At 46.4% G+C, this 24,392-nt stretch overlaps 1 protein-coding gene and 1 non-coding gene across 2 annotated transcripts; both read left to right on the forward strand.

Moving 5' to 3' along the window:
* Positions 1 to 4,931: 4,931 nt before the first annotated feature.
* Positions 4,932 to 19,560, forward strand: LOC137664797 (UDP-glucuronosyltransferase 2A2-like). The gene is made up of 6 exons (XM_068403284.1): positions 4,932 to 5,667; positions 13,619 to 13,767; positions 16,345 to 16,476; positions 16,900 to 16,987; positions 17,739 to 17,958; positions 19,284 to 19,560. The coding sequence occupies exons 1-6, from the start codon at positions 4,932 to 4,934 to the stop codon at positions 19,558 to 19,560; spliced, it is 1,602 nt and encodes a 533-aa protein (XP_068259385.1).
* TRNAK-CUU (transfer RNA lysine (anticodon CUU)) lies at positions 14,426 to 14,498 on the forward strand. The gene has a single exon. It is a non-coding gene; the product is annotated as a tRNA-Lys (tRNA).
* Positions 19,561 to 24,392: the final 4,832 nt, after the last annotated feature.

Raw genomic sequence — 24,392 nt, forward strand, 5'->3', positions numbered from 1 at the left:
TGTAGAGCTGCATGGGGTTGTTGTGGCCGAAGTGTAAGACCCGGCACTTGTTCTTGTTGAACCTCACGCCGTTGGTCTCGGCCCATCTATCTAACCTGTCCAGATGCCTCTGTAGGGCCTTCCTACCCTCCAGCAGATCGACACTGCCACCCAGCTTGGTGTCATCTTCAGATTTACTGAGGGTGCACTCAATCCCTACGTCTAGATCATCTATAAAGATATTGAACAGCACTGGCCCCAAAACTGAGCCCTGGGGAACACCGCTAGTCACTGGCTGCCAGTTGCAGCCTGGTCTTTGCCCAACTCCTCCCTGGCCCAGCAGCAAACTCATCCACTAGAATAAGTCACTGGCAAGCTGACCTGGCACAGGGAAAGGCTTGGCATGGGAGCATGAGCAGCAAACACGTATAAGAAGGTGGGAGAGACAGAGCAACTGCCCCTTTCCGGGCTGGTGAGCCATTAGATGAGTCCCATCGTGTCTATACCCTCAGTATTTGCAGATTTGCCCATCTCCATAGCATTCAGCTTTCCCCTGGGGGTCGGACAGCTGCTGGCAAGACAGGGGTGTGCCATATCTGCAGGCAGCTTCAGCAAGTCTCTGCTGCTGCATCTCACTGCAGAGCCAGCAAGGGCAGGGTGCAGCGCCTCTTCTCCACCACAAACGCACAGTTCCTACCAGGGACACAAAGCTTGGCCTGAACCTTCTCTCATTTCTTTTTTCTTTGGCTTTGCAGGGTGGAAATTGCTCCAGTGCAAGCCTCCCTGGTGTCTATACATTTACATGCCAAGGTGCCCCTGCAGCATCACAACAGCAGCGAAGAGAGTTCATAAAATCTTACACTGAATCAATAAAAGCAAGTGAAATGCTATAAACATAGCCTGTTGTATTTTTGTCCTACAGCTGCAAGGTAGAGGCATAAAGATACAATTTTGCTGAGAAAGGTGACTTTTGCTGGAGTTTCCCTATTACCCCTGGGGATTACATGTGAGCAGGCGTTTTACTGAGAACTTGCACCTGTGCCTCTTCAAAATTGCTCAATCCACTGACTTCTGTCTGTACTCAGGGATGAGCCAACCTTGGATTTTCCCCATCCAGCCTTTCTCCGCTCCCCCCCCCAAAAAAATGATAGTTAAGACTTTCAAGTCTTCTTTCAGTCCAGAAGCTGCTTTATTGCAATAAGGGAAAAGAAAACCACCGAGTCATTTGGTGCTTCTCAGGGCAAAAGCTTCCCTTTCCTACCCTGGCACTGAACTTTTGAGGTGCTGGCTGGCATCAAGGTTTTCTAGAAATAAAGGTGCCATGCACACTGTAACCCTCATTCAGCAAAATGGTGAAGAGATCCGTATGTGGAAAACACTAGTTTGTGTTGCCTAACTTTTGCATAACTCACCTTCCCCTCAAAAAGCCTGTCGTTATTTAACAAGGCTGAAGGTCACATGCAGCACTTCTACTTAGTAATGCTAGATGTGTGAAATACAGACACTTAACACCTTCTACTTTCTTCAGCCCCGCTTTTCTCTCATTTGCTGGATTTTGGCCTTTAATCCTCTCAAAATGTTTATCTTCTCTGGATTAAGAGTAATCTGAGTATCATCTTTAAAAGCTGGCCATGGAAACAAGGCAAATTTAACCCTCTGGTTCCCCTAGTAATAGCTCTCATTTGCTATGGAGGAATTAGTTACTGAGGGGCTAGAAACAAAACCCAAGTTCCCACCTGCTCTAGCCCACATGAAGATGGCCTTTCAATAGTTGCTGGAAAAGCTTTCTTATAGGACTTTCCCAAATAAGCTAAATTAGCCTGAAAACAGACATTATCCTGAATATAAAGGTCTATGGAGAAATTGTAGTGAAACTCCTGGCTTTAAGGCCAAATTACTCTTGAAACATGCTGGCATAACTGCCCTGAATTCTGAGGGTTTAGAAAAAGTCAGGTTGAATATTATGGACAATATTTAAAAACCATGGAGGTGAATCTTTAGATTCCTATATTTTCAAGTCATTAAAAACTTGCTTAGATCTCCAGAATCAAGGGCCACACACCCAGAACAGGTAACATACCAACTTCTGAAAAACTCCGCAAACAAACTATAAGATTTTCTCTTTGTTCCTGTGGACAGTATATAAAAAAGTCTATTACTTAACAAACAATTTTGTTTTGCCAGCTGGGATCCTAGAGGGAGTGAAAAATCTTTTTAGCAGTCAGATGCCATATTTCTAAGCTACAAGATGCAAAGTCCTTCTGAGAATCTGGCTCTGTAATAACATAGAATCATAGAATTGTCTTGGTTGGAAAGGACCTTTAAGATCATCGAGTCCAACCGTTAACCTAGCACTGCCAAGTCCACCACTAAACCATGTCCCTAAGCACCACATCTACTCGTCTACTCGTCTTCTAAATACCTCCAGGGATGTTGACTCAAACACTTCCCCAGACAGCCTGTTCCAGTGCTTGATAACCCTTTCAGTGAAGAAATTTTTCCTCATATCCAATCTAAACCTCCCCTGGCACAACTTGAGGCCGTTTCCTCTCATCCTATCACTTGTTACCCAGGAGAAGAGACTGACACCCTCCTCTCTACAACCTCCTTTCAGGTAGTTGTAGAGAGCGATGAGGTCTCCCCTGAGCCTCCTTTTCTCTAGGCTAAACAACTCCAGTTCCCTCAGCCACTCCTCATAAGGCTTGTGCTCAAGACCCTTCACCAGCTTCGCTGCCCTTCTTCGGACTCGCTCCAGCACCTCGATGTCTTTCTTGTAGTGAGGGGCCCAAAACTGAACACAGTATTTGAGGTGCGGCCTCACCAGTGCCGAGTACAGAGGGGCGATCCCTTTCCTAGTCCTGCTGGCCACACTATTTCTGATACAAGCCAGGACGCTGTTGGCCTTCTTGGCCACCTGGGCACACTGCTGGCTCATATCCAGCTAGCCATCAGTCAACACCCCCAGGTCCTTTTCCACCAGCCAGCCACTCTTCCCCAAGCCTGTAGTGTTGCATGGGGTTGTTGTGCCCCCAGTGCAGGTTCCAACACTTGGCCTTGTTGAACCTCATAGAGTTGGCCTCGGCCCATCGATCCAACCTGTCAAGATCCCTAACACAGGGAAGATCATCTCAACTATTAAATTACAGGACCATAACAAAGCAATGGATAATCCCAGAATATATACTTTGTTGTGATCATCCCATATTGCGTAACTTTCTCCTTTTGAAAAGCCCAGTTCAGATGTTAACTTATTTAAGCTCCGCCTGCCTGATAACCAACCTTGCCAGAGTAGCCCAGGCACAGAGGAGGTGAGCAGCAAGAAACAGAAACAAACTGGTGTCACAAATTGTACCTTGCAACTCAGAGCACGATGCTTATGTACTTTGGAAGACTCCACTAGGTAAGAGTTTTTTGCTGCATGGCTTTCATTCCAAATTGTGTTGGATTGAGTGTATCACTATATGCGTGGGTTTTAGTTGTCATTTTGGCTCCTAATGGTGAAGAGCTCCTTCCAGGACATAGCGCCTTACATTCAAGTGCTGACTTTCCAAGTGAGAGCCACCCCAGAAGATGTGGGTTTTGCTCTTTTAGACACCTGAACTGAGCCCACAACATGACCAGGTTGGTGGTGACGTGCCCCAGACAGTAGCAATGAGCTCCCTGCGTTAAGAGTTGTCTGGGAGCAGTCAGAAACCACCTGCCACGTATCAGAACAAACTACATGATATTATTGGCATTATTATCACCCAAATGAAAGATTTTCTGCCTTCTCTTGGCATGGGAAACATCAGCACTTCTAACATCTCACCCTGAAAAAGGATGCCGCTTCCAAGTCAGCCACTTAAATGTACCCTGTGGCCTCTCCTTCCTTGGCCTGCCTCTGGCATCGCTAGTTCATGGGAGCAACGCAAGTGATTTGTTTGAGTATCATCAGAGCTGGTGTCCAGGGGACTGGCTCACTTGCAGTTTCTTCCTCTGTAAAGATGCATCAACTTGAATTAATGGTGAAGGCTGGAGAGGCAGCAGCTCTCTGCAGGGGCTAGGGCATGACTGCCAGTAATTCACATTATTTACCAGCAGGGACATGGCTGTAGAAGGGTTGAGGATGCCTTAAGGATGCCTATGGTATAATTTGTCAGTGCTAGTCCCATCACAGGTGTCCCTCCACCTTGTGTTGCCCAGGGCTCTTACTCAAAGTCTAGCAATGTCTTCAAGCAAGCACTCCCTGTAGCACTGCTGCCTGTCAGCTAAGTAAGCCCCTGTGCTGCTTCTGGAAAGCAAGGTGGAGAAAGCTGAGAAACTCTCAGAATAAAAGAAATATATCTTTAAGTACAGGTAGCTTTGCTGCCATAAGTAATAGAAACATTACAGTATACAGATACCACGGCTGTTGCAACTGAAAACAGGCATTTTAAAATCAGATATGGTCATACATTCTCCAGCAAATCTCAGTATTTCTCCAGTGTTAGCAGCAGTGCCACTTATTTGCTAATACTTACAGTAAATCTGCCAGCATTTACTGATACCATAATTACACAGCTAGAAGAGATCCCCTGTTATTTGCTTTTATTTCATGGTAAGGATTCCTCAGAGAAGCTACAAAAGGTATAAAAAAAATTAAGGATTACATTCTTCCTATGCAAAGGGAATATCTTGAAGGCAGACCTTTGACAGCAGTGGGGATTGCTGCCACCCTGCTAACCAGGGAAAGGAGTTCCCTCAGGGGGAAACTAACAGAGTAGAAGGCAGAAAGGGAAAAGTGAATCACCAAATATCCTTTTCTGTCTTTTCAGACTTGAGACCAAACATGGGTTTTAAAGGTCCCACCCGTGCAACAGCAAACTCTTGCTTTTGCTAAGCGTGCTAGTAAAGAGCCATCAAACACAACACAGAGGTGCAGCACTCCCGGCTGGAAGGGAGAACTTCCAGGCTATCTAGTCCTTAACACTGCCATGGCCACAAAAGCCACCAGCTTTAAGAAATATCTCCAGTTGCTCCTTTTTCAGGTTGCTCTTGTAGGGCCTGTCTTCTGTGGGAATGTGTTGGTCTGGCCAACGGAAGGCAGCCACTGGCTGAACATGAAGATAGTTATACAGGAGCTCATCCGCCATGGGCACAGTGTTACCGTCCTGGTATCCAACGCTTCCCTCTTCATTAAACCCAGGGCTGAGGACGTGGAGAATTTTGAGGTCTATAATGTGCCCTTCAAGAAAGACACCATTGAGAACCTGATCGAGGATGTAGTGGCACTGTGGCTGAATAACAGGCCAACCACTTTGACCTTCTGGCAGTTTTACAAGGAACTGGGAAAACTGTCCAAAAACTGGCACCAGATGAACAGGCTCATGTGTGACGTGGTGCTAACCAAACGAGAGCTGATGGCCCAGCTGCAGGGGTCTAGCTATGACGTGCTGCTGTCAGACCCAGTGACCCTCTGTGGGGACCTCCTGGCTCTCAAGCTGGCCGTCCCCTTCATCTACTCGCTGCGCTTCTCCCTGGCCTCCACTGTGGAAAGGCACTGTGGCAAGGTCCCAGCCCCACCGTCCTACGTGCCCGCAGCCCTGTCCGAGCTCACCGACTGCATGTCCTTTGTCGAGAGAATAAAAAACATCGTGTCTTACCACCTGCAAGACTACGTTTTTCAGAGTTACTGGGGAGAATGGGATATCTACTATAGCAAGGTCTTAGGTAAGCCTTCTGCTGCATCACTTCTCATTACACAGCCTTCCGCCTTACGACCTGCAGAGTTAGGAACCTCACAGGGTCGCAAAGTCGAGGTCTGAGAGAGGTCAGCAAGAACTTTGTCATTATGTCCCTATGTGGAAAAGGGAATAAGCCACCAGGGTCCATCAGTTGCACCCAGTCCCCTGTCAGGGTGCTGTGCTGCTATGCCATTGCATTAAGACAGGGATCAGTGGTCATCCCAGTTGATGGATTTTGACTTTTGCCATAATTATTTTTAACGTGGAGGTTGAAACAATTTCTACACCATATAGGGCCCTCAGCAAGGGAGCTCAGCTTACACATTTCCCCCTCCAATGACTGCTTGCACAGAAAGCAGCCAGGAACAGAGCTCTTTTCCTAATCCAGAGTATCATAACAAGGAGGGGGAGCAGGTGAATTACGAGCCAACCCTGCCACCCTCAGTAGCAATACTGAAATGCATTGTGGCTTTGTAATAGGGACTTCACTTACATCACTGGTCATATAAACCCAATCATCTTCTCTGCACAAAACAAGTTTTATTTAAAACATACCCTCCACCCCCAAGCAAACAGTGAAAGCTACAAGTCTTCCTCTGCAGGCTTTTCTTCTGGACAGTTTTGAATGAATATGTAGAAAAATATGTTTATTTAACTATTAATAACATGATCAACATGCCATTTTTAGTAATCTCCCATTGAGCTCATGAAAACCAGCACTTGCAAATCTCTCAGGGTTCAATTGCCTGCAAATACCTGCGTGCTGCAGGACTCCACAAGTATACCAAACTGTTGTCATGTGCGCAGCAGATGAGGTATCTCAGCTTGGCTTCTCATAGTCCAACTGCTTCCATCACCCTCAGTTTCATCCTGGAAAGGATGCTCTAGGCAGCACAGAAGCCATAGCAAAAGCCTTGCACAACAACATTAGGAAAACATTGTGTAGCAGAGCTGGGAAGAAGCCCGGTAATGGTAATTTTTAGCACAGTGAAGAGGACTTACATTATTTCTTAAATGCACATCAGAAGGGTGTCCATAAATAAAACTGTTTAACAGATTTTCTGGTTCAATTTATAGTGCATAATTGGCACCTAGTGGCAGGCAGGACAGCCCACACCAGCACCTAGCAGCTCTGGCCTCCCGCGATGCATGCTCTGGAAGAGGCAAGTTCACATGAGGACAGTTTTACTCTGATATTGGAGTCACTTGCCGTGTAGTTTCACCCACCTTGAGATGCAGCTTTTTAGCTGCAGCCCTGGATCACCCCCTTAAGTGCACTGTAAATGTACACTCAGTGGGTTTACAAAGCAAAAGGGTGCCCACACAGTGGGTGAACGTCTTCGCTGTGTACCCATCTGTGCTTCAAAGAGCCAGAAGAATGAAAAAGTCGCCCCTTCTACCAAGCAAATAACAGAGACTGTCGTTAGACAGGCAGGAGGGCCGGGTGCCAACAGGACACAACCCTCGCTGGAGTGAGCCCCCCAGGGCTGACAGGTCTCCCCGCTGCTCCAGAGGAAGCACATCTTCCAGCTTCAGCAAGATGTTTACCAGCAGATGGTGCCAGCTGTCCCCAGTCACCTTTTCCCCCAGGGACACAAGCCATTACGGGATTTCACCCAGCTACCCCGGCTCCCCGCCCTCCGGAGCACGGCAGGGTCACGCATGCCCAGCCCAGCCTGGCAGCGCTGGGGCCGCCCGTGACGGTGGCGGCAGGCCGCGGGGGCACGGCCACGCAGGGCCGGCTATGGCTGGGAAGGAGGTGGCAGTGCTGTGGCTGCTGGCTGTGTCGGGCTGGGGGTTCGCGGGGAAGGTGTTAGTCTGGCCGGCTGACAACAGCCACTGGCTGAACATGGAGTACATACTCCAGGAGCTTGTGGCCCGGGGCCATGAGGTGACCGTGCTGCTGCCTTCGTGCTTCCTCATCCTCGACCCCCCACAGCCCTCACCCTTCCGCTTTGAGGTGGTTGAGGTGCCGATCACCAAAAAGGAGATGGCTACCTTACTGGAAGAAGCTTTCTATTTTTGGTTTTACCAGGAGAGAGTGCTACTTGTCTGGGAAAGTCTTTACAAGGTAGCTCAACTGGTGTACAAGCTGGAGAACACAACCAAAATCATTTGTGATGGAGTCCTGAAGAATGAGGCGCTGCTGGAGAGACTGAGGGCATCCACCTTCGATGTCCTCTTGGCAGACCCACTGACACCCAGTGGGGAGCTGTTTGCTGAGAAGCTGGGTATCCCCTTCATATACACCATTCGGTTCTCCGTGGGAAACACAGTGGAGCGGCTCTGTGGGACACTCCCAGCACCTCCTTCCTACGTACCAGCCACCCTAAGCCGCCTAACAGATAGGATGTCCTTCCTGGAAAGGCTAAAAAACATCTTCACCTACACTGTGCAGGATATCATGTATCATTACGTTCTCTGGGGAAGCTGGGATCAATACTACAGTGATGTTTTAGGTAAGGCTGCTCTTACTTCCAGAAATTACATCTGCTGTACACACAAGAGTAAATACCCAGAGCTTAGAGGTTAAGGCACAAATTGGGAGCAAGACAGCCCTGAACTCACTCTCCTTCTTCCAAAATTCCTGTGTCAAGTCAAACAATCCGGGCAAGTACAAATGTTACCTTTTAATCCTGACCTGCTACATGAGTACGGGATTACGAACAGGATTAAGTCCGTACAGGTACTTCTAGGATAGGTAAAACAGTGCTAAAGCCACTTGAAACAGTGCTTATCAGTCATACTCATAGTTGAATCATGACAAACACTAAGAACAGCAAAATAATACTATATACCCACCAAACACTAGTACTGAATTAAATCTTTTGAAGTAGAAATAAAAAATGGTTTTGGAAAGCTATACAACAATACTACCTTTTTTCCCCTAGCACCCTTCTTGCTGCTAGTTTATCCTGAAATGAGAGATAATGGCCTACTCTGGTCTTTCGAAACCTTGGGAGAGCAGCTGAGCCCCAATTTACAGTGATAAAAGGCCCTCAACAAAGACAGGGTTCTTTGCTTTTCTGAAAGTGTCTCAAAAAATATTAGAAGATAGTTGTAATTATTTAGAAGTTTTTTATTTTCTAAATAAGAGTTGCATAATTATTTTCACATTTTTGCTCTAAGTGATTACTGTAATGCTTAAAAGGAAACAGGGCAAACATACATGCATTGTTGGTGAGCAGATAAAATGGATACTATTTCAATATAAGATTCTAAGTGTTTTTATTTATATTTCACTAGTAGGGTGTAATTCTGCTAAGAGAGCAAAGTTGTTAAGATATCCTACTATTAGGGTACCTAGCTGTGTGTTTACTTGTGTTACTTATCATTTTTGACAGAGATGAGAAAATCTTGTGCTGGCAGAAGCACGGTTTGCTGATCTCCTGGTGTGTAAGCCTCAGAGCTGCTTGGATCTTGTCTTTTTTGTTGTTAAATGTGGGGTTTAGCATTTAAGGCTCCATGTGCAATACCTGTTTTGTTAGCTGTGTTAGCTGTTCTCTACCCTGCCTGTGATATGCTTTGATCTGGAGTGTATCCAGTGCTGAAGGAGGTGTGAAAGGAAGGGGCTAGCATCTCACAGAAATGGGGCAATGTCCCAGCTCCTGCAGTGTATGCATGCACCTTCTCTTTCTCGTTGGAAAATCTTCTTCAGGGTTCTTATTATTCTAGCTGCTTTCCTAGCGCTACCTCAAGGCTCTTTCAAGTGATGAGGCTGAAGCATCATGAAAGACTGCTTGCTCCACTCAGTCTAGTGAGGGGAGCTCATGTGGCTGTGCTGAGCTCCTGGAGGAGGGCTCAGGCCCTGTTTAGACTCAGTCTGAGCCTCATTCGCCCCCTGCTCAGGAGAGAGCAGCTGCCTGTTCTTTTCCCTGAACACATTAGTAGCACCAAGCACCTCCACTACACCTGCAGGATACAGTGAAGAGGAGAAGTCAGGTCTCTTGTCTTGGCAGTATCTGTCCTGGACTACATGATATGGATACACTGATGCCAGTTTGCAGCATCTTCCTGAGAGAGGGCACAGAAGCAGCAAGGTGAGCAAAACCTGTGCTCCTCACCTCCTCCTGTTTCTCTCCTGAGGTGGCCTGATGCTGGAGTCATCTCTACCAGGACTGTGTCCTTCCAGCAGCAGTGCTGTGTGTCCACAGCATCTGGTTATAAAGAGGACAGAACTAAAGCACCCTGTGGGCTAGTTGTGAATCGCTGCAGGCCATTTTGCACCTAGTAAATGAGGAGATAAAAATCGTAACAAGCTTTACAGGTAGGTTGGTTCTTACAGGTCAAAGAAGCAAATCTAGGCTGCAGTCAAGTGATAAAGTGGGGTTCATCCTGTAGCTGTCAAAAAAGTCCCATGGGCTGCTCATGTGCTTTACCTAGCCTGAGCTCCTGCTTGGTACAGGAATGTGTATCTTCACCTTGAAGATCTAGTATGAGGGTATACTGATTTTGGCTGGAATAGAATTAATTTTCTTCATAGTAGCTTGCATGCGGCTCTGTTTTGGATTCGTGATGGTAACAGAGTTGATAACACAGGGATGCTTTAGTTATCGCTGAGTAGTGCTTAGGCAGCATCAAGGCTTTTTCTGCTTCTCACACTGCTCCTCCCAGGGAGTAGGCTGGGGGTGAACAAGAAGTTGGGAGGGGACACAGCTGGGACAGCTGACCCCAGCTGACCAAAGGGACTTCCCATACCATGTGATGTTGTGCTCAGCAAAATAAGCTGCAGGGGGTGGGAAGTTTGCCAGGGCTGCTGTTGCTCAGGGACTGGCTGGGCACTGGTTGGCCGGAGGTGAGCAATTGCTCTTTTTGCATTACTTGTTTTTCTTGGGTTTATGTTTGCTTTTTTTCTTATTATGCTGTCTATATCTCAACCATGAGTTTTCTAACTTTTGCCCTTCTTTTTCACCTCCTATTGTGGGGGAGTGAGAGGCTCTGTGGTGTTTAGCTGCCTATCAAGATTAAACCACAACACAGGGAACGGCCTTCTGGTCCTCACGTGCTGCAAAATGCACTTTGTGGTGAGCAGAAACAGGAGTTGCCGCCATTTGGAGATGAGCTGTGGTTCTGCAGGAGACTCCAGAACAGGATTTGCTGCTTGCTCAGTCCTCCTATGAGTGTTGTGTTCTGACATGACCTCTTGCCAAGCTCGGTGCCAAGTCGATCTCACTGTTATTGGCTGGCTCTAAAGTGTTTCCACACTGGAGCAGTGAACTGCTTCCAGCTCGGTCAGACCAGAGTTGTACATGGACTGCCGAGATGAGGGGGTCAAGGTTTCCCTGGCTGCTCTGGGCCTACGTAGGCTGCTGGAGCGCTGGCTTTTGTGGGAAGGTGGTGGTCTGGCCCACCGATGCAAGTCACTGAATCAATGTGAAAGTGCTGCTGGAAGAGCTTGTTCTCCGGGGTCATGAAGTGACTGTGCTGGTGCCCTCAAGCAATCTGCTCATCAACTACCAAGACACCTCCTCCCCCTTCACTTTTGAGGTCCTGCAAGTCCCCTTTACCCAGAAGACCCTGGATGCTATCTTGGAGGACTTCCTCAATTTCTGGATGAATGAGGTCTCTAATCTCTCCCTCTGGGATATCATGTGGAGCATGAAAGAGGACCTGGAGGTCTTTAACAATATGTCAGGGCAGGTCTGTGACACCTTGGTGATGAATCCTCAGCTGACAGCAAAGCTGCAGCAGACCAAATTTGATGTTCTGATTGCTGACCCTCTGGCTCTAGGTGGGGAGCTTGTAGCAGAAATCCTCGCAATCCCTTTTGTCTACAGCTTCCGCTTCTCTGATGGGAATGTGGTAGAGTGGCTGTGCGGTGGGCTCCCGTCCCCACCTTCTTATGTGCCTGCTAGCACAAGGGGGCTGACAGATCAGATGTCCTTTGTGGAAAGACTACAGAACTTCCTCTTTTACTTTTACATGGATTTATTTTTCTTGAAGTTTTGGCAAGACAAATGGGATGGGTACTACAGTAATGTCTTAGGTAAGGCATTAAGGTAAGGTTGAGTGGTTTCTCCTCTTGCATAGGTTGTGTCTTTTGAATGTTTTGGGAGCTCAATGCTGTTGTCTTAAAATACTCTTTCTCGATGGCCAGCAGAGAGGGTAATCCCATTTTGGTCACATGGAGGCTGTGCTTTCCCTTTTAGATCTGGTCTAGTCTAACAGACACCAGTGCAGTTTTGCTTTAGTTCCTCTTGAGGATCTTTAGAGCACATAGTTCTAATTTTTGTTAGTGATGATACTGCTGGTGAGCTCTTGCATCGAGCTGTATGCCCATTTTAGTGCTTTCAGAGGACAGTTGTTGCCTCTCCATCTTGATGACAGGCACTTCTACAATTAAGAAGGTAGCAGATAAAGGCTGGAGGGCAAAATCATTCCTTAACTAAGTGTAGGGCACTGGAGACAGCTCCATTGACAACACAGGGATGGAGTTATCTCTGTTGTAACTAGGAACACTGATTGTCTCTGGACAACCACAAAGCAAAAAAACACCCTTCATTCACATTGCGTGCATCGTCTGGAGGTATCATCTTGCAACCCTGGGTAGTACAGGAGGCTAAGCGTGAGTTCATATTCTCCAATAATAAATGCTGAGAACTGTCACTTTGCCCTTTTATCCACCATTCAGACTTTGAAATAGTCTCCTTAAACTACATACCTACCTGAAATTTTTTTCCAACCTAGTACAACTCAGGCATGATTCAAAGTCTGTTAAAGAGACCTTTTAGTTCAATGGACTTTGAATCTTGTACAGACTATCTATGCTTAGGCAGGTAACAAGTGAACAGCAAGCACAGGGGAATCTGTTCTGTTGCCCTCCAATCTCTTCCTGCGTTTCCCGAGAACGCCTCGGTGCCCTGCAAACTAGTCCCTTTTCCCTGGATTGATTTTTTTTTTAAATACCACATAAGACTTAATTACACCTTTATATCACTCTACTTGTAATGCAGGCTTAATTTTCACTCCAGTAACTTTGTAACTGACTCATTCCTCTTCCCTTAAAATAAAATAAAAAAAAATACTGGTGTAAATTGTAGCACTGATCAAGTACTATAAGAAGATACCCAACAGATAATTTTTATCTTGCTGCTTACTTTGCTTGCTTCCTGCTTGCATTAGGCTGGTTTTGGACAATAACTTACCAATACTTCTAACCCGTTTACTCCCCAGTTCCACTTTTTGGGGAAAACACCGCAAAAAGAACTTGCAACATGTACCTGAAAATATATATTTTTCCAAAGGGGAAGCTATAAAACAGTTTTACTCATTGGATTTTTTTTCTATAGATGGATTTCTAGACATTGGATTTTGCATAAAATGACATTCAAAGCATCTATGGATTTGGCCAAATTTTCCCAATATGTGTCAGAAGGAGCTGACCCAGTTCCTAAGAGAACTAGGGATGGCTGTATCTGTCTTTTATTGTAGTCTGAGCAGCCACTGACTGAGTCACCACTTGAAAAATGCCACAGAACTTTGTTTAAAAACTTTCCTCCTCCCTGACTGGTGATAATCACTTTGTGATTAATTTATTTTTTAATTGGAACTAAATTTTCTGTGATTGTTCTCTACCCCAAAGTGCATTTTTATTACAAGTACAGGTAACGAAGTCTTTCAGCGGTACGAGAATTGCACTGCTGTATCACAGAAACTAAACACTTCCCACTTACTCTTGCACTGTTCTGAATTAATCCTGAAGGTTCAAAATCCTTTTAAAAATCATATAGCCTTGTTCGTGGCAATCTGCTAAGGCCAAAGACAGGACAGGACATGGAACAGATCTGGATTTGTCCATGTTTTCATTTCATGCATTATTTGATAGACTACACTGACTGGGAGTGCCAAAAGACAAAAGGTAAGGCTCCTATTTTGCAATCTACAGCAAACAAGACTGCTCCAATGCACGTTGTAAAATCCTTGTACCTTGTCCACAGGAAGGCCCACCACCCTGTGTGAGACAATGGGGAAAGCAGAGATATGGTTAATCAGAACATACTGGGATTTTGAATTTCCACGCCCTTTCCTGCCCAACTTTGAGTTTGTTGGAGGACTTCATTGCCAGCCTGCAAAGCCGTTACCAAAGGTATCTCAGCTTTGTTCTGTGGTTCGTTGGTCATTTGTCTAGCAGAAGAAAACCTGTTTCTCTCCCTGATCAACTGTGCAAGTCATGTCCTGAGAAAGCTCATTCTTAAAGAAGATGCTCTGCTGCCAGTGGGGAACACGAAGCTATTTAGCAATCTGTCCGTACTTGTGCAAACTGAGGACAGGGTTTACAGCCTGCTGTCTTAAGAGAGGATAGCTGAGGTCAGCAGGAGGGAATACAGGTTTTTTTTTAGGAAAAACAGGTGCTAAAATAGGTGCTACCTCAGAGTAGTTAGGTGTAAGATTTAATTCTAAGATACAGACTTGCAGCCCATGATAACATTGAAATACCTGATGCAAAAAGGCACTGTGATGGGACAAATTCTTTATAGACAAAATGGAGTCAAGACTTGCAGAAAGAGACGAGTGATAAACACTTTTTCTATTGTTGCTTAGTTTAAGACGTCTTGAAGGGAGTGAAATACTCAGCATCTCCAGTCTACACTCTGCTGTGACTGGCAATATTCAGGTGGAGTTTGAAACTCCCAGATACTGATGACGGCAACACGACAAGCTCTGGTCTAGATTATCACTCCTGTAGAAGTCTTAGAGGAGGTATGGTATTTTCAGTGCAAGTTTGTCATGGTTTTTATTTTCCTGCCTGGCTAGCTCAGTCGGTAGAGCATGGGACTCTTAATCCCAGGGTCGTGGGTTCGTGCCCCACGTTGGGCGCCGAGGTCAGAATAGTAACAGCCCAGTTTATCACGACATAAATCCGTACGAAATGCCATAACAAAACAATGCATGTTGACCAGTAGCCAGCAGTGATAAACTGCACATAAACACTAACAAACAACGGCAAGTAAGGTATTATTACACTTAACTCTGTAAAAGGCTTAATAAAGAGACGAGATAGCACAGCGTTCAAAAATGACATTGCCATCTTCGCTATCTGTTTTAATTTCCAACCCCTCGTAAATCTCAAAGGAAGAACTCTGATACTCTCTCAGCTGAGCTCTCCGGGTCTCCTCCCACTGGAGCTGGGATTCGACTTATCAGAGCAACCTGTCGGAGCTTCTCTCGTGCCCCATGTTGGGCGCCAATAAATCTGTCACGGTTTAAAGCTGGGCCGGCTATTAAACCTGTGGCAGATGCTCTCTGTTATCCCCCCCCTCCCCCCAAAGGGAAAGGGAAAGGGGAGAGAGACTTCCGGGTTGGAAAGTTAAAACAGTTTTAATAAACTATAATAATGAAAAAGAGTATAATAATAATAATAGAAATAATCAAATATATACAAATATATATACAAAACCAAGATTGAGCTCCCCTGAAGTCAGCCACGTCACCACCGGCACTGCAGGGCAGGCTCCGGGAAGGCCCAGGCTGGGCCTAGCGACGGTCGAGAGCTGGATTCAGGGATGCACAGATCGGGATCGGGGGCAGCAGGAAAACAGACGGAGTCCTCCTTGGACACCGGCCATAGCAGAAAGAGAGCGAGACCCTCGTGATCCCCCCGCTTTATACTGAGAATGACGTGTATGGGATGGAATACCCTCGTTGGTCAATTTTGGGTCACCTGCCCTGTCTGCTCCCCCCTGCAGGTGCGACCCCCCTTTGGCTCTTCACTCGTAAGCAGTGAGGAATTCAGCAGTGACCTTGGTTTCTCTAAGACTAAGTACAGCAAGAGCCTTACTGCACAACATCCCTACCGGTGCCTCAGCGATAACTACAAACTTCGAGCGTTATCAGTCCTGGAAGCAGACACTGTCTGCAAAACATGCAGTTAGTTTCAGAAAGTGCAGTTACTTAGAGGAGACTTAGCTGAAAGTGAAAATCACTGAAAGGAAAATCGGCCTGGTTTAGGCCAAACCAGGACATAGTTGTTTACTAAAAGAAACCTTCTAACTCTCTTCGCACTCCCCTGTAGCAGGGGTTGAGTTGGGGGAATGGATAACCATTCTCTTTTGGATGCTATTGCTCCATTTCACATGACACTAACTAAAAAAAAGGAACAGGAAGACCTATTGGTCTGATTTGTAGAAAATCTGTTTAGCAACATGTGCTGTATTGCAAGAAATAGAGAACTGGCTGACTAACAAAGTGACAGCAGCAACTCAATAAATCTCTGATTAGGATGCTGAAAAACCCTGTCAGTTTTCAGCACTGTCCCTTCCTGCAGAGCTATGATGCAAATGCAAAGTACTTGTTCCAAGAAAATCTAGAACCACGATTGACTATGCTAGGGAGGGTGTCACAGGGTATGGCCTTCTCACGCCAGTGCCAGGATCCATTCCAGCTGCTTGTGCTCTGAAGAAAATGTGTCCTGAAACTGCTTGACTTGCTTTCAAAAAGGCAAAGCTTCTGTCACCTGTCTCAGCTTGTCCTGCTCCTTGTTGGGGAGAAACTGCCTGTTTAGCACAGGGCCAGGTCTATCTTTGTAATGCCCTTCTGTCAGCGGAGGTGCTCATACACCATGATCATCTCCTTGATAAGCTAAAAAGGTTATGCTCCCTGTTCACAGAAATCTGTGTAATCTGCAATGCATAGTTACTCTTGCTGTGTTTTCTGCCTCTCCTAGGAAATGGAGGAATTTGTTCAGAGCTCAGGGGAACACGGCATCGTGGTATTCTCTCTTGGGTCGATGGTCTACAACCTAACTGATGAAAAAAGTAATGTGATTGCCAGAGCCCTCAGCCAGCTTCCACAAAAGGTGAATTTCCTTTCGAGTCTAAAACAACTTGCCTTGTTTTTTGTCACTCTTGTTGCCTTCAGCGAGCCTTTTACATTTGGACTGTCCTGGTTTTTATCTGCATCTCTGCTGGATGTGCCACAGCTGCGAAGCTGGGCTCTGCAGAGAGGCAGACTGCTGAGTCACCTCATGGGGACTTCTGGTGTTTCCCCTTCTCTGAACCAAATGACATGGAGATGCGTCCATAGGCCAAAGTATAAAAATCACTCTATGCAATTTTTATATAAGCACATAATAACTCATCAAAGAGCTAAACTGGAGCCAAAGCTATTTGAATTACTGGGGAAAGGTATGTGGGTTTGAGATAAAGCCCTACATTACATGTGATAATACAGAAGGGCACGTCACATGCACTATGTTTATCTTACTCTTCCTTTGTTCAAGGTCCTCTGGCGGTACAAAGGAAAAAAACCAGAAACTCTGGGCTCCAACACCAGGGTTTATGAATGGATACCCCAAAATGACCTGCTTGGTGAGACTGATTCTGTCTGGGATGCATTGTGCCCTTGGAAAAACTGTTTCCTTGTTTTTCCACTAAATGGCTTATTCAGGCAAAAGAATCATGTAATACTTGTGGCTACAATTAGTTTTGCAGCTTAAGCAGCAGAGGCTTGCTGTTGGAGCCTTAATTCCTAGCTTGCTTTTGACTTCATGGTGACTGCCTGTAGAAGAACCATGGAAGACACTACCAGGCTGTGAAGGGAGTAGGGAGCAGTGGCTCAAGAAGGCAGCAACTTGAGCTTAGATGTAAAGATGGATCTCTCAAGCAAAAGCCTCTGTCTTACAGAGCTTGGTGGCAATTGTCTGGAAGGGCTAAGAACCACCTGTAGGCAGGAGTAAATATCAAGTAGACATGTGCTCTGGAGCTGGATTTGGCCTCTGCAGTTAACCTCCAGGGCTCATTCTTCAAAACGCTTGACCTAAGCAAGGCTGCAGCAAGGGGCTGTTGTGAACCTGATACCATGTAAGAACCAGAACTGCACAACAGCAGGAGGACTGAAGTAACTCTAGGGTAGTCTGGAGGAACATGTTGATTCACACATTGCATTAAAATAAACATGAATGTGTGAAAGCTAAGCGTGCAAGCTCTGATGCTGATCCAGAGGTCAGGGCTGTTCCCTTCTCTAGCAGTGCACTGGCCCAGGTAGTTTGCAGTGCCCATGTCCCCATGAACGCAGCCTGCCACAGCTGCTGTTACATGTGCCTCTCCTTCCCCGTTCCAGGCCACCCCTTGACGAAGGCCTTTATTACTCATGGTGGGACCAATGGGATCTATGAAGCTATCTACCACGGGATCCCGATGGTTGGGATTCCCTTGTTTGCTGACCAGCACGACAACATTGCTCACATGAGGGCAAAAGGAGCTGCAGTTGAGCTGGACTTCAGCACACTGAAGACGCAGGACCTAGTTGATGCACTGAATAGAGTCATTAACAATTCCACGTGAGTTTTGTTCTTGCCTTACAGTCAGATGAGGCTATTAAAATTTTGGGCTGCTGATGTAAGAAATTCTGCTGGTTCTTCTGGGAACCAAAAATACTGAGCACCTGGAGTTTGGGTTTCAGATGAAAACCATCTTTCATTTCTGAGAATTAGCATTTCTCAGAAAGGAGGGATCAGTAATTTGATTTTCCTTATACTACATTTTATGATCCCTTTGAGAAAAATAGTTCTTGGAAAGCCCAGAGCAGCTCCTGACATGGTTTTCTGCTTGCTCTCTCTTCCTTCTTCTCTGTTAGTATAAATCCTCTGGAGGCTCTGGGTGACGATTCTGGTTGTATTATGTCTACTCTGTCCGTAGCATAACAATTCTTTCTCCTCCCCGTGAGTTACTAATATCCTCAGGTTACTGTACCTATCAGTCAGGAATTAGAGGGTAAGGAAGCTGAGCAGCTGGGATCCCTTGCTAAGGATAAGGCCATTGTCAAAGGGATTGGAAAAAAGGTAGGAGTCCTCAGTCTTTGGCAGCAACTCCTGTCAAGTGTGAAGGACAGGTAGCCCTTCAAGGAAAAACTTGCAAATTCCCAAAGCAAACAGACCAACATTGATGGAGGTATCCAGTATATGAGGGAATTAGCTGTGGTGGATGTGATCTATAACAATCTGGATGACAATCAGGCATCCAAAGACAGAATCACAGAATGTTAGGGATTGGAAGGGACCTCGAAAGACCCAGATGAAATCTAGCGCATGTGGCCCTGCCATCAGCCTCCCCCTTAGTTTTATTGCTGAGCACATCACATGGTGTGGGATATCCCTTTGGTCGGTTGGGGTCAGCTGTCCCAGCTGTGTGTCCCCCCAAATTCTTGTGCACCCCCAGCCTACTCGCTGGCAGGGCAGTGTGGGAAGCAGAAAAGAGCTTGACTCTGTGTAAGCACTGCTCAGCAGTAACTAAAACATCCCTGTGTCATCAACACTGTTTTCAGCACAAATCCAAAACACAGCCCTGTATCAGCTGCTATGAAGAAGATTAACTATATTATATTGGAGCAGAAAATGCTGCAAATGTTCCATGTTGCTTTTTCTAAAGGAGTATCTGGAATAATTTTGAATAACTTTTGCTTGCAAAAGATTGGCTTTCTCTATTACTGTTCATAACCCAATTTTATGCAGACAGGAGTAAATCAGGCCAGTTTCAAATATATTTAAATAACATTGATGGAAGTAAAAGCAGGGCTGTCTACCTTCCTCAAGAGGACTGCCAGGTGCTGAATGGGTTGTTTCAGGAACTGGCGACAAATCTCCTTGGTTTCTTCTTTTTTCCCCAGATATAAGGAAAATGCTCTAAGGTTATCCAAGATACACCACGACCAGCCACTTAAGCCTCTGGACAGAGCTGTCTTCTGGATTGAATTTGTCATGCGTCACAAAGGAGCAAAGCACTTGAGACCAGCTGCTCACCATCTCACCTGGTACCAGTATCACTGCTTGGATGTTCTGGCATTCTTGTTCACCTGTACAGCCATTGCTGTCTTCATTCTTGTCAAGTGCTGCTTATTTTGCTGTAGGAGATGTGGCAGGATCGCAAAGAAGAAGAAAGAATAGACATCCTGTTCCCATCAACACTTTTCTTCTCCTAGGCCGATTCAGCAAGGCATTTATGCACATTCCTTGGTGAATAAAATTATTAGGATATGCTTTGAGCTGGGCACATCATGAAGCACCCTGTTGAACTGGGTCATGCTAAAAAGCTGTTGTGGGGCAGAGCTGCTTGCTTAGCCAGCAAATTCCTTCTGGCCTAAATAAGATTGAATTATAGTTGCTTTATCCCTTGGGACCCTGTTAGCTGATCACACATGGTCCCTAGAATGGTAATTACTGCTCTAACTTTTCAAATACATTTTGGTGTACTTCATAAATTCAACCTTCCTATGTGTGGTACTGTAGGTCCCTTAATCTGCAACTAGTCTCCTTAGGCTGAATCGGGCTTGATGATTCACAACCAAAATGCCTCTCCTGTCAGAATAGCTCTCTCCAGATTGCACAGTGAAGCTAAGATCACGGGCTCCTAAAAAGTGCTCATCTGAATGGCCAAGATCATGAAAAACTGGGAGCTGCAAGTGGCTGGTGAAGCCTGTACCATCACATTTTTACAAATCCACTGACTACTTGAGGGCTGACTAGAGTCCTAAAACCAGCAGAGAAATTACTTTTCTGAGAACCATTTCTCTTTTCCATTCAGTCTGGTATCCTGCGGCACCAGCCATCATTCTAACTGCAACACTATAGGGGTGTGAAAACCACCTCTGTCAGGAACTTGCCTATCTTAACCCTCAAATGCCTCTGAGCCATGCTACCTGATAAAGGCGGGAAAACCTCTACAGGTGGAACTTGCAAAGAAGTAACATTACATGTGGGAACAGTGCAATAGTCACTTGCCTTCCTGAAAAGTCAGAAGGAAAATAATGCTGCTCTTGGCTCAGATAAGAGTGATAGTAAATGCAGTGCTCCTGGAATTGTTCAAGGTGCACTTACTGATGAAAGCCTACTAAAATGATGCTAGTTCATGGCTCCTGTTCTAGATAAGGTTATTCCACTGCTGTGCCAGCTTACTCAAGAAAGAACCTGCCCCCATTTTAACTGGTATTTGCTGTATTCTGGATACTGCAGAATTGTTTTCAAACAAAACATGCTGAAAAAACATGTTATATTTGTTTACACAATAAAATTCCCTACATTAGCTTTCTTATTAGCATTTTCAATAGTTTAAATCACAGAATCACAGAATCACAGAATGTTAGGGATTGGAAGGGACCTCAAAAGTCCAATCCCCCTGCCGGGGCAGGATTGCCTAGACCATATCACACAGGAACGCGTCCAGGCGGGTTTTGAATGTCTCCAGAGAAGGAGACTCCACAACCTCTCTGGGCAGCCTGTTCCAGTGTTCAGTCACCCTTACAGTAAAGAAGTTTTTCCTCAAATTTAAGTGGAACCTCCTGTGCTCCAGCTTGCACCCATTGCCCCTTGTCCTGTCAAGGGATGTCACTGAGAAGAGCCTGGCTCCATCCTCTTGACACTTGCCCTTTACATATTTATAAACATTAATGAGGTCACCCCTCAGTCTCCTCTTCTCTAAGCTAAAGAGACCCAGCTCCCTCAGCCTCTCCTCATAAGGGAGATGTTCCACTCCCTTAATCATCTTCGTGGCTCTGCGCTGGACTCTCTCTAGCAGTTCCCTGTCCTTCTTGAACTGAGGGGCCCAGAACTGGACACAATACTCCAGATGCGGCCTCACCAGGGCAGAGTAGAGGGGGAGGAGAACCTCTCTCGACCTGCTGACCACACCCCTTCTAATACACCCCAGGATGCCACTGGCCTTCTTGGCCACAAGGGCACACTGCTGGCTCATGGTCATCCTGCTGTCCACTAGGACCCCCAGGTCCCTTTCCCCTACGCTGGTCTCCAACAGCTCTGTCCCCAACTTGTACTGGTACATGGGGTTGTTCTTGCCCAGATGCAGGACTCTACACTTGCCCTTGTTATATTTCATTAAATTTCTCCCCGCCCAACTCTCCAGCCTGTCCAGGTCTCTCTGAATGGCTGCGCAGCCTTCCAGTGTGTCAGCCACTCCTCCCAGTTTTGTGTCATCAGCGAACTTGCTGACAGCGCACTCTAATCCCTCATCCAAGTCATTAATGAATATATTGAATAGAACTGGTCCCAGAACCGACCCTTGCGGAACTCCGCTAGACACAGACCTCCAACTGGACTCTGTCCCGCTGACCACTACTCTCTGGCTTCTTTCCTTCAGCCAGTTCACAATCCACCTCACTACCCGATCATCCAGACCACACTTCCCCAGTTTAGCTGCGAGGATGCTGTGGGAGACCGTGTCAAACGCTTTACTGAAATCGAGATAGACCACATCCACAGCTTTACCATCATCTATCCACCGGGTAACATCCTCATAAAAGGCTATCAAGTTGGTTGAGCAAGACTTCCCGTTGGTGAAGCCATGCTGAGTGCCCCTAATGATCCCCCTATCCTTGATGTGCCTAGAGACAGCACCAAGAACAAGTTGCTCCATCACCTTTCCAGGGATGGAGGTGAGGCTGACCGGTCTATAGTTACCCGGGTCCTCCTTCCTGCCCTTTTTGAAGACTGGAGTGACATTCGCTTTCCTCCAGTCCTCAGGCACCTCTCCCATTGCCCACGACTTAGCAAAGATGATGGAGAGTGGCCTAGCAATGACTTCCGCCAGCTCCCTCAGCACCCGCGGGTGCATCCCATCAGGGCCCATGGATTTATGGACGTCCAGGTTGCTTAATTGGTCCCTGACCCAGCCCTCATCAACCAAGACAGATTCCTCCTCTATCCTGACTTCTTCTGGGGTCTCAGGGGTCCAGGGCTCCTCAGGACAGCCTCCAACAGTATAGACAGAGGCAAAGAAGGCATTCAGTAACTCCGCCTTCTTTTTATCCTCTGTCTCCAGGACCCCCACCTCATTCATCAGTGGGCCTACATTGCCTCTAGTGTTGGCTTTACCTGCAATGTATTTGAAGAAGCCCTTTCTGTTGTCCTTGACCTCTCTTGCAAGGTTTAATTCCAAGGAGGCCTTAGCTTTCCTAGTTGCCTCCCTACATCCTCTGACAACAGACTTATATTCCTCCCAAGTGGCCAGCCCCTCCTTCCACGATCTGTACACCTTCTTCTTCCACTTGAGTTTGCCCAGCAGTTCCCTGTTCAACCATGCAGGTCTCCTGGTACCCTTCCTTGACTTCCTACCTGTTGGGATGCTCTGATCTTGAGCTCGGAAGAAGCAGTCCTTGAACGCTAACCAACTATCTTGGGCCCCCTTACCTTCTAGTACCCTGTCCCATGGGATTTCCCCTAGCAATTGCTTGAAAAGGCCAAAGTTGGCCCTCCTGAAGTTCAGGGTTGTGATTCTGCTAGCTATTCTGTTCCTGCCACATGAGATCCTGAACTCTACCATCTCATGGTCGCTACAACCAAGGCTGCCCTCAACCTTCACCTCTTCAACCAGACCCTCCTTGTTAGTGAGGATAAGATCCAGCAGCGCTCCTCTCCTAGTTGGCTCATCCACCATTTGCATCAGAAAGTTATCATCAATGCACTGGAGGAATCTCCTGGACTGAGGATGGCTGGCTGAGTAGGCCTCCCAGCAAATATCAGGGTAGTTGAAATCCCCCACAACAACCAGGCCCTGTAATTGCGAGACTGCTCTCAGCTGCCTGTAGAAGGCCTCATCACCCTCCTCATCCTGATCCGGTGGCCTGTAATAGACACCCACAACAGTATCACCCCTGCCAGCCTGCCCCTTAATTCGCACCCACAAACTCTCAACTCGCTCCTGATCTGCCTCTGGACAGAACTCAATACATTCTAGCTGCTCACTCACATAAAGAGCAACTCCACCACCTCTCCTTAGCGGCCTGTCTTTCCTGAACAGGACATAGCCATCATGACCACATTCCAGTCATGCGAGGTGTCCCACCAAGTCTCTGTAATTGCCACTAGATCATAGCCCCCCGACCGAACACGGATTTCTAACTCCTCCTGCTTATTCCCCATGCTGCGTGCATTGGTGTACAGGCATTTCAGGGAGCGAGCTGGGCACACCGATTTCATCCCAGATTCACCCCCTGATTTCACCCCAGGGGGATGGGGGGCCTCCTGGTCTACCTCAACACTAGAGCATTGCCCCAGTGGTGCAAGCCCAGCTACCACCCCATCCCCCTTCGAATCTAGTTTAAAGCTAGATGTAAATGTAAATGTCTCCTTATATCTCTTCATACAACATTTACAAAAGCTGAAGTGAAATTGTTTCCAAACTAAAGAGGGGCTAGAACAAGACTAGTGCTTCTCATGGTAACTTCTGGTACACTTCCTATGGTCATGATGGCATCATATGCAGGAATATGCATATTGAAATATGCATAGTGAACAGAAAGTGGAACAGCATGACATCCAGGCCCCAGATATGAAAGGTTTTCCTGTAACTGTTCATAGAGCTGTGTCCCTAGGCACAGCTCCAGGAACCTTGATCACAGCCCCCATCATCCAGCTTCTGCAAGCAGCAGATTTACTGAGATGTCAGTTGGGCTGCCAGAAGGCCAGCAAGCCTCCTAGCATCCTGTATAGACACTGGTCAGACAGGGCTAACAGAGGACATGGGAAACAGGATAGCTGAGAAAAGTTGGACAGAGAAAGTGCTCTACAGTCACTTCAAGGAGGTGCTTCTTTTCTCTTAACTCACGCAGAGAAATTTGGCTTATCTAGTATTGAATTTAAAAAGTAAAAAATAAAAAAAGAAAAACCATCCAAAACCCCCTCTTCTTTCTAGAGTCTGTATATAAAGCAAAGATATCAAAGAATGAAGGTCTATGATGCATTTCTCCAATTAGACACAGTATGTG

This window comes from Nyctibius grandis, chromosome 6 (genome assembly GCF_013368605.1).
Source record: "Nyctibius grandis isolate bNycGra1 chromosome 6, bNycGra1.pri, whole genome shotgun sequence".
NCBI lineage: Eukaryota > Metazoa > Chordata > Aves > Nyctibiiformes > Nyctibiidae > Nyctibius > Nyctibius grandis.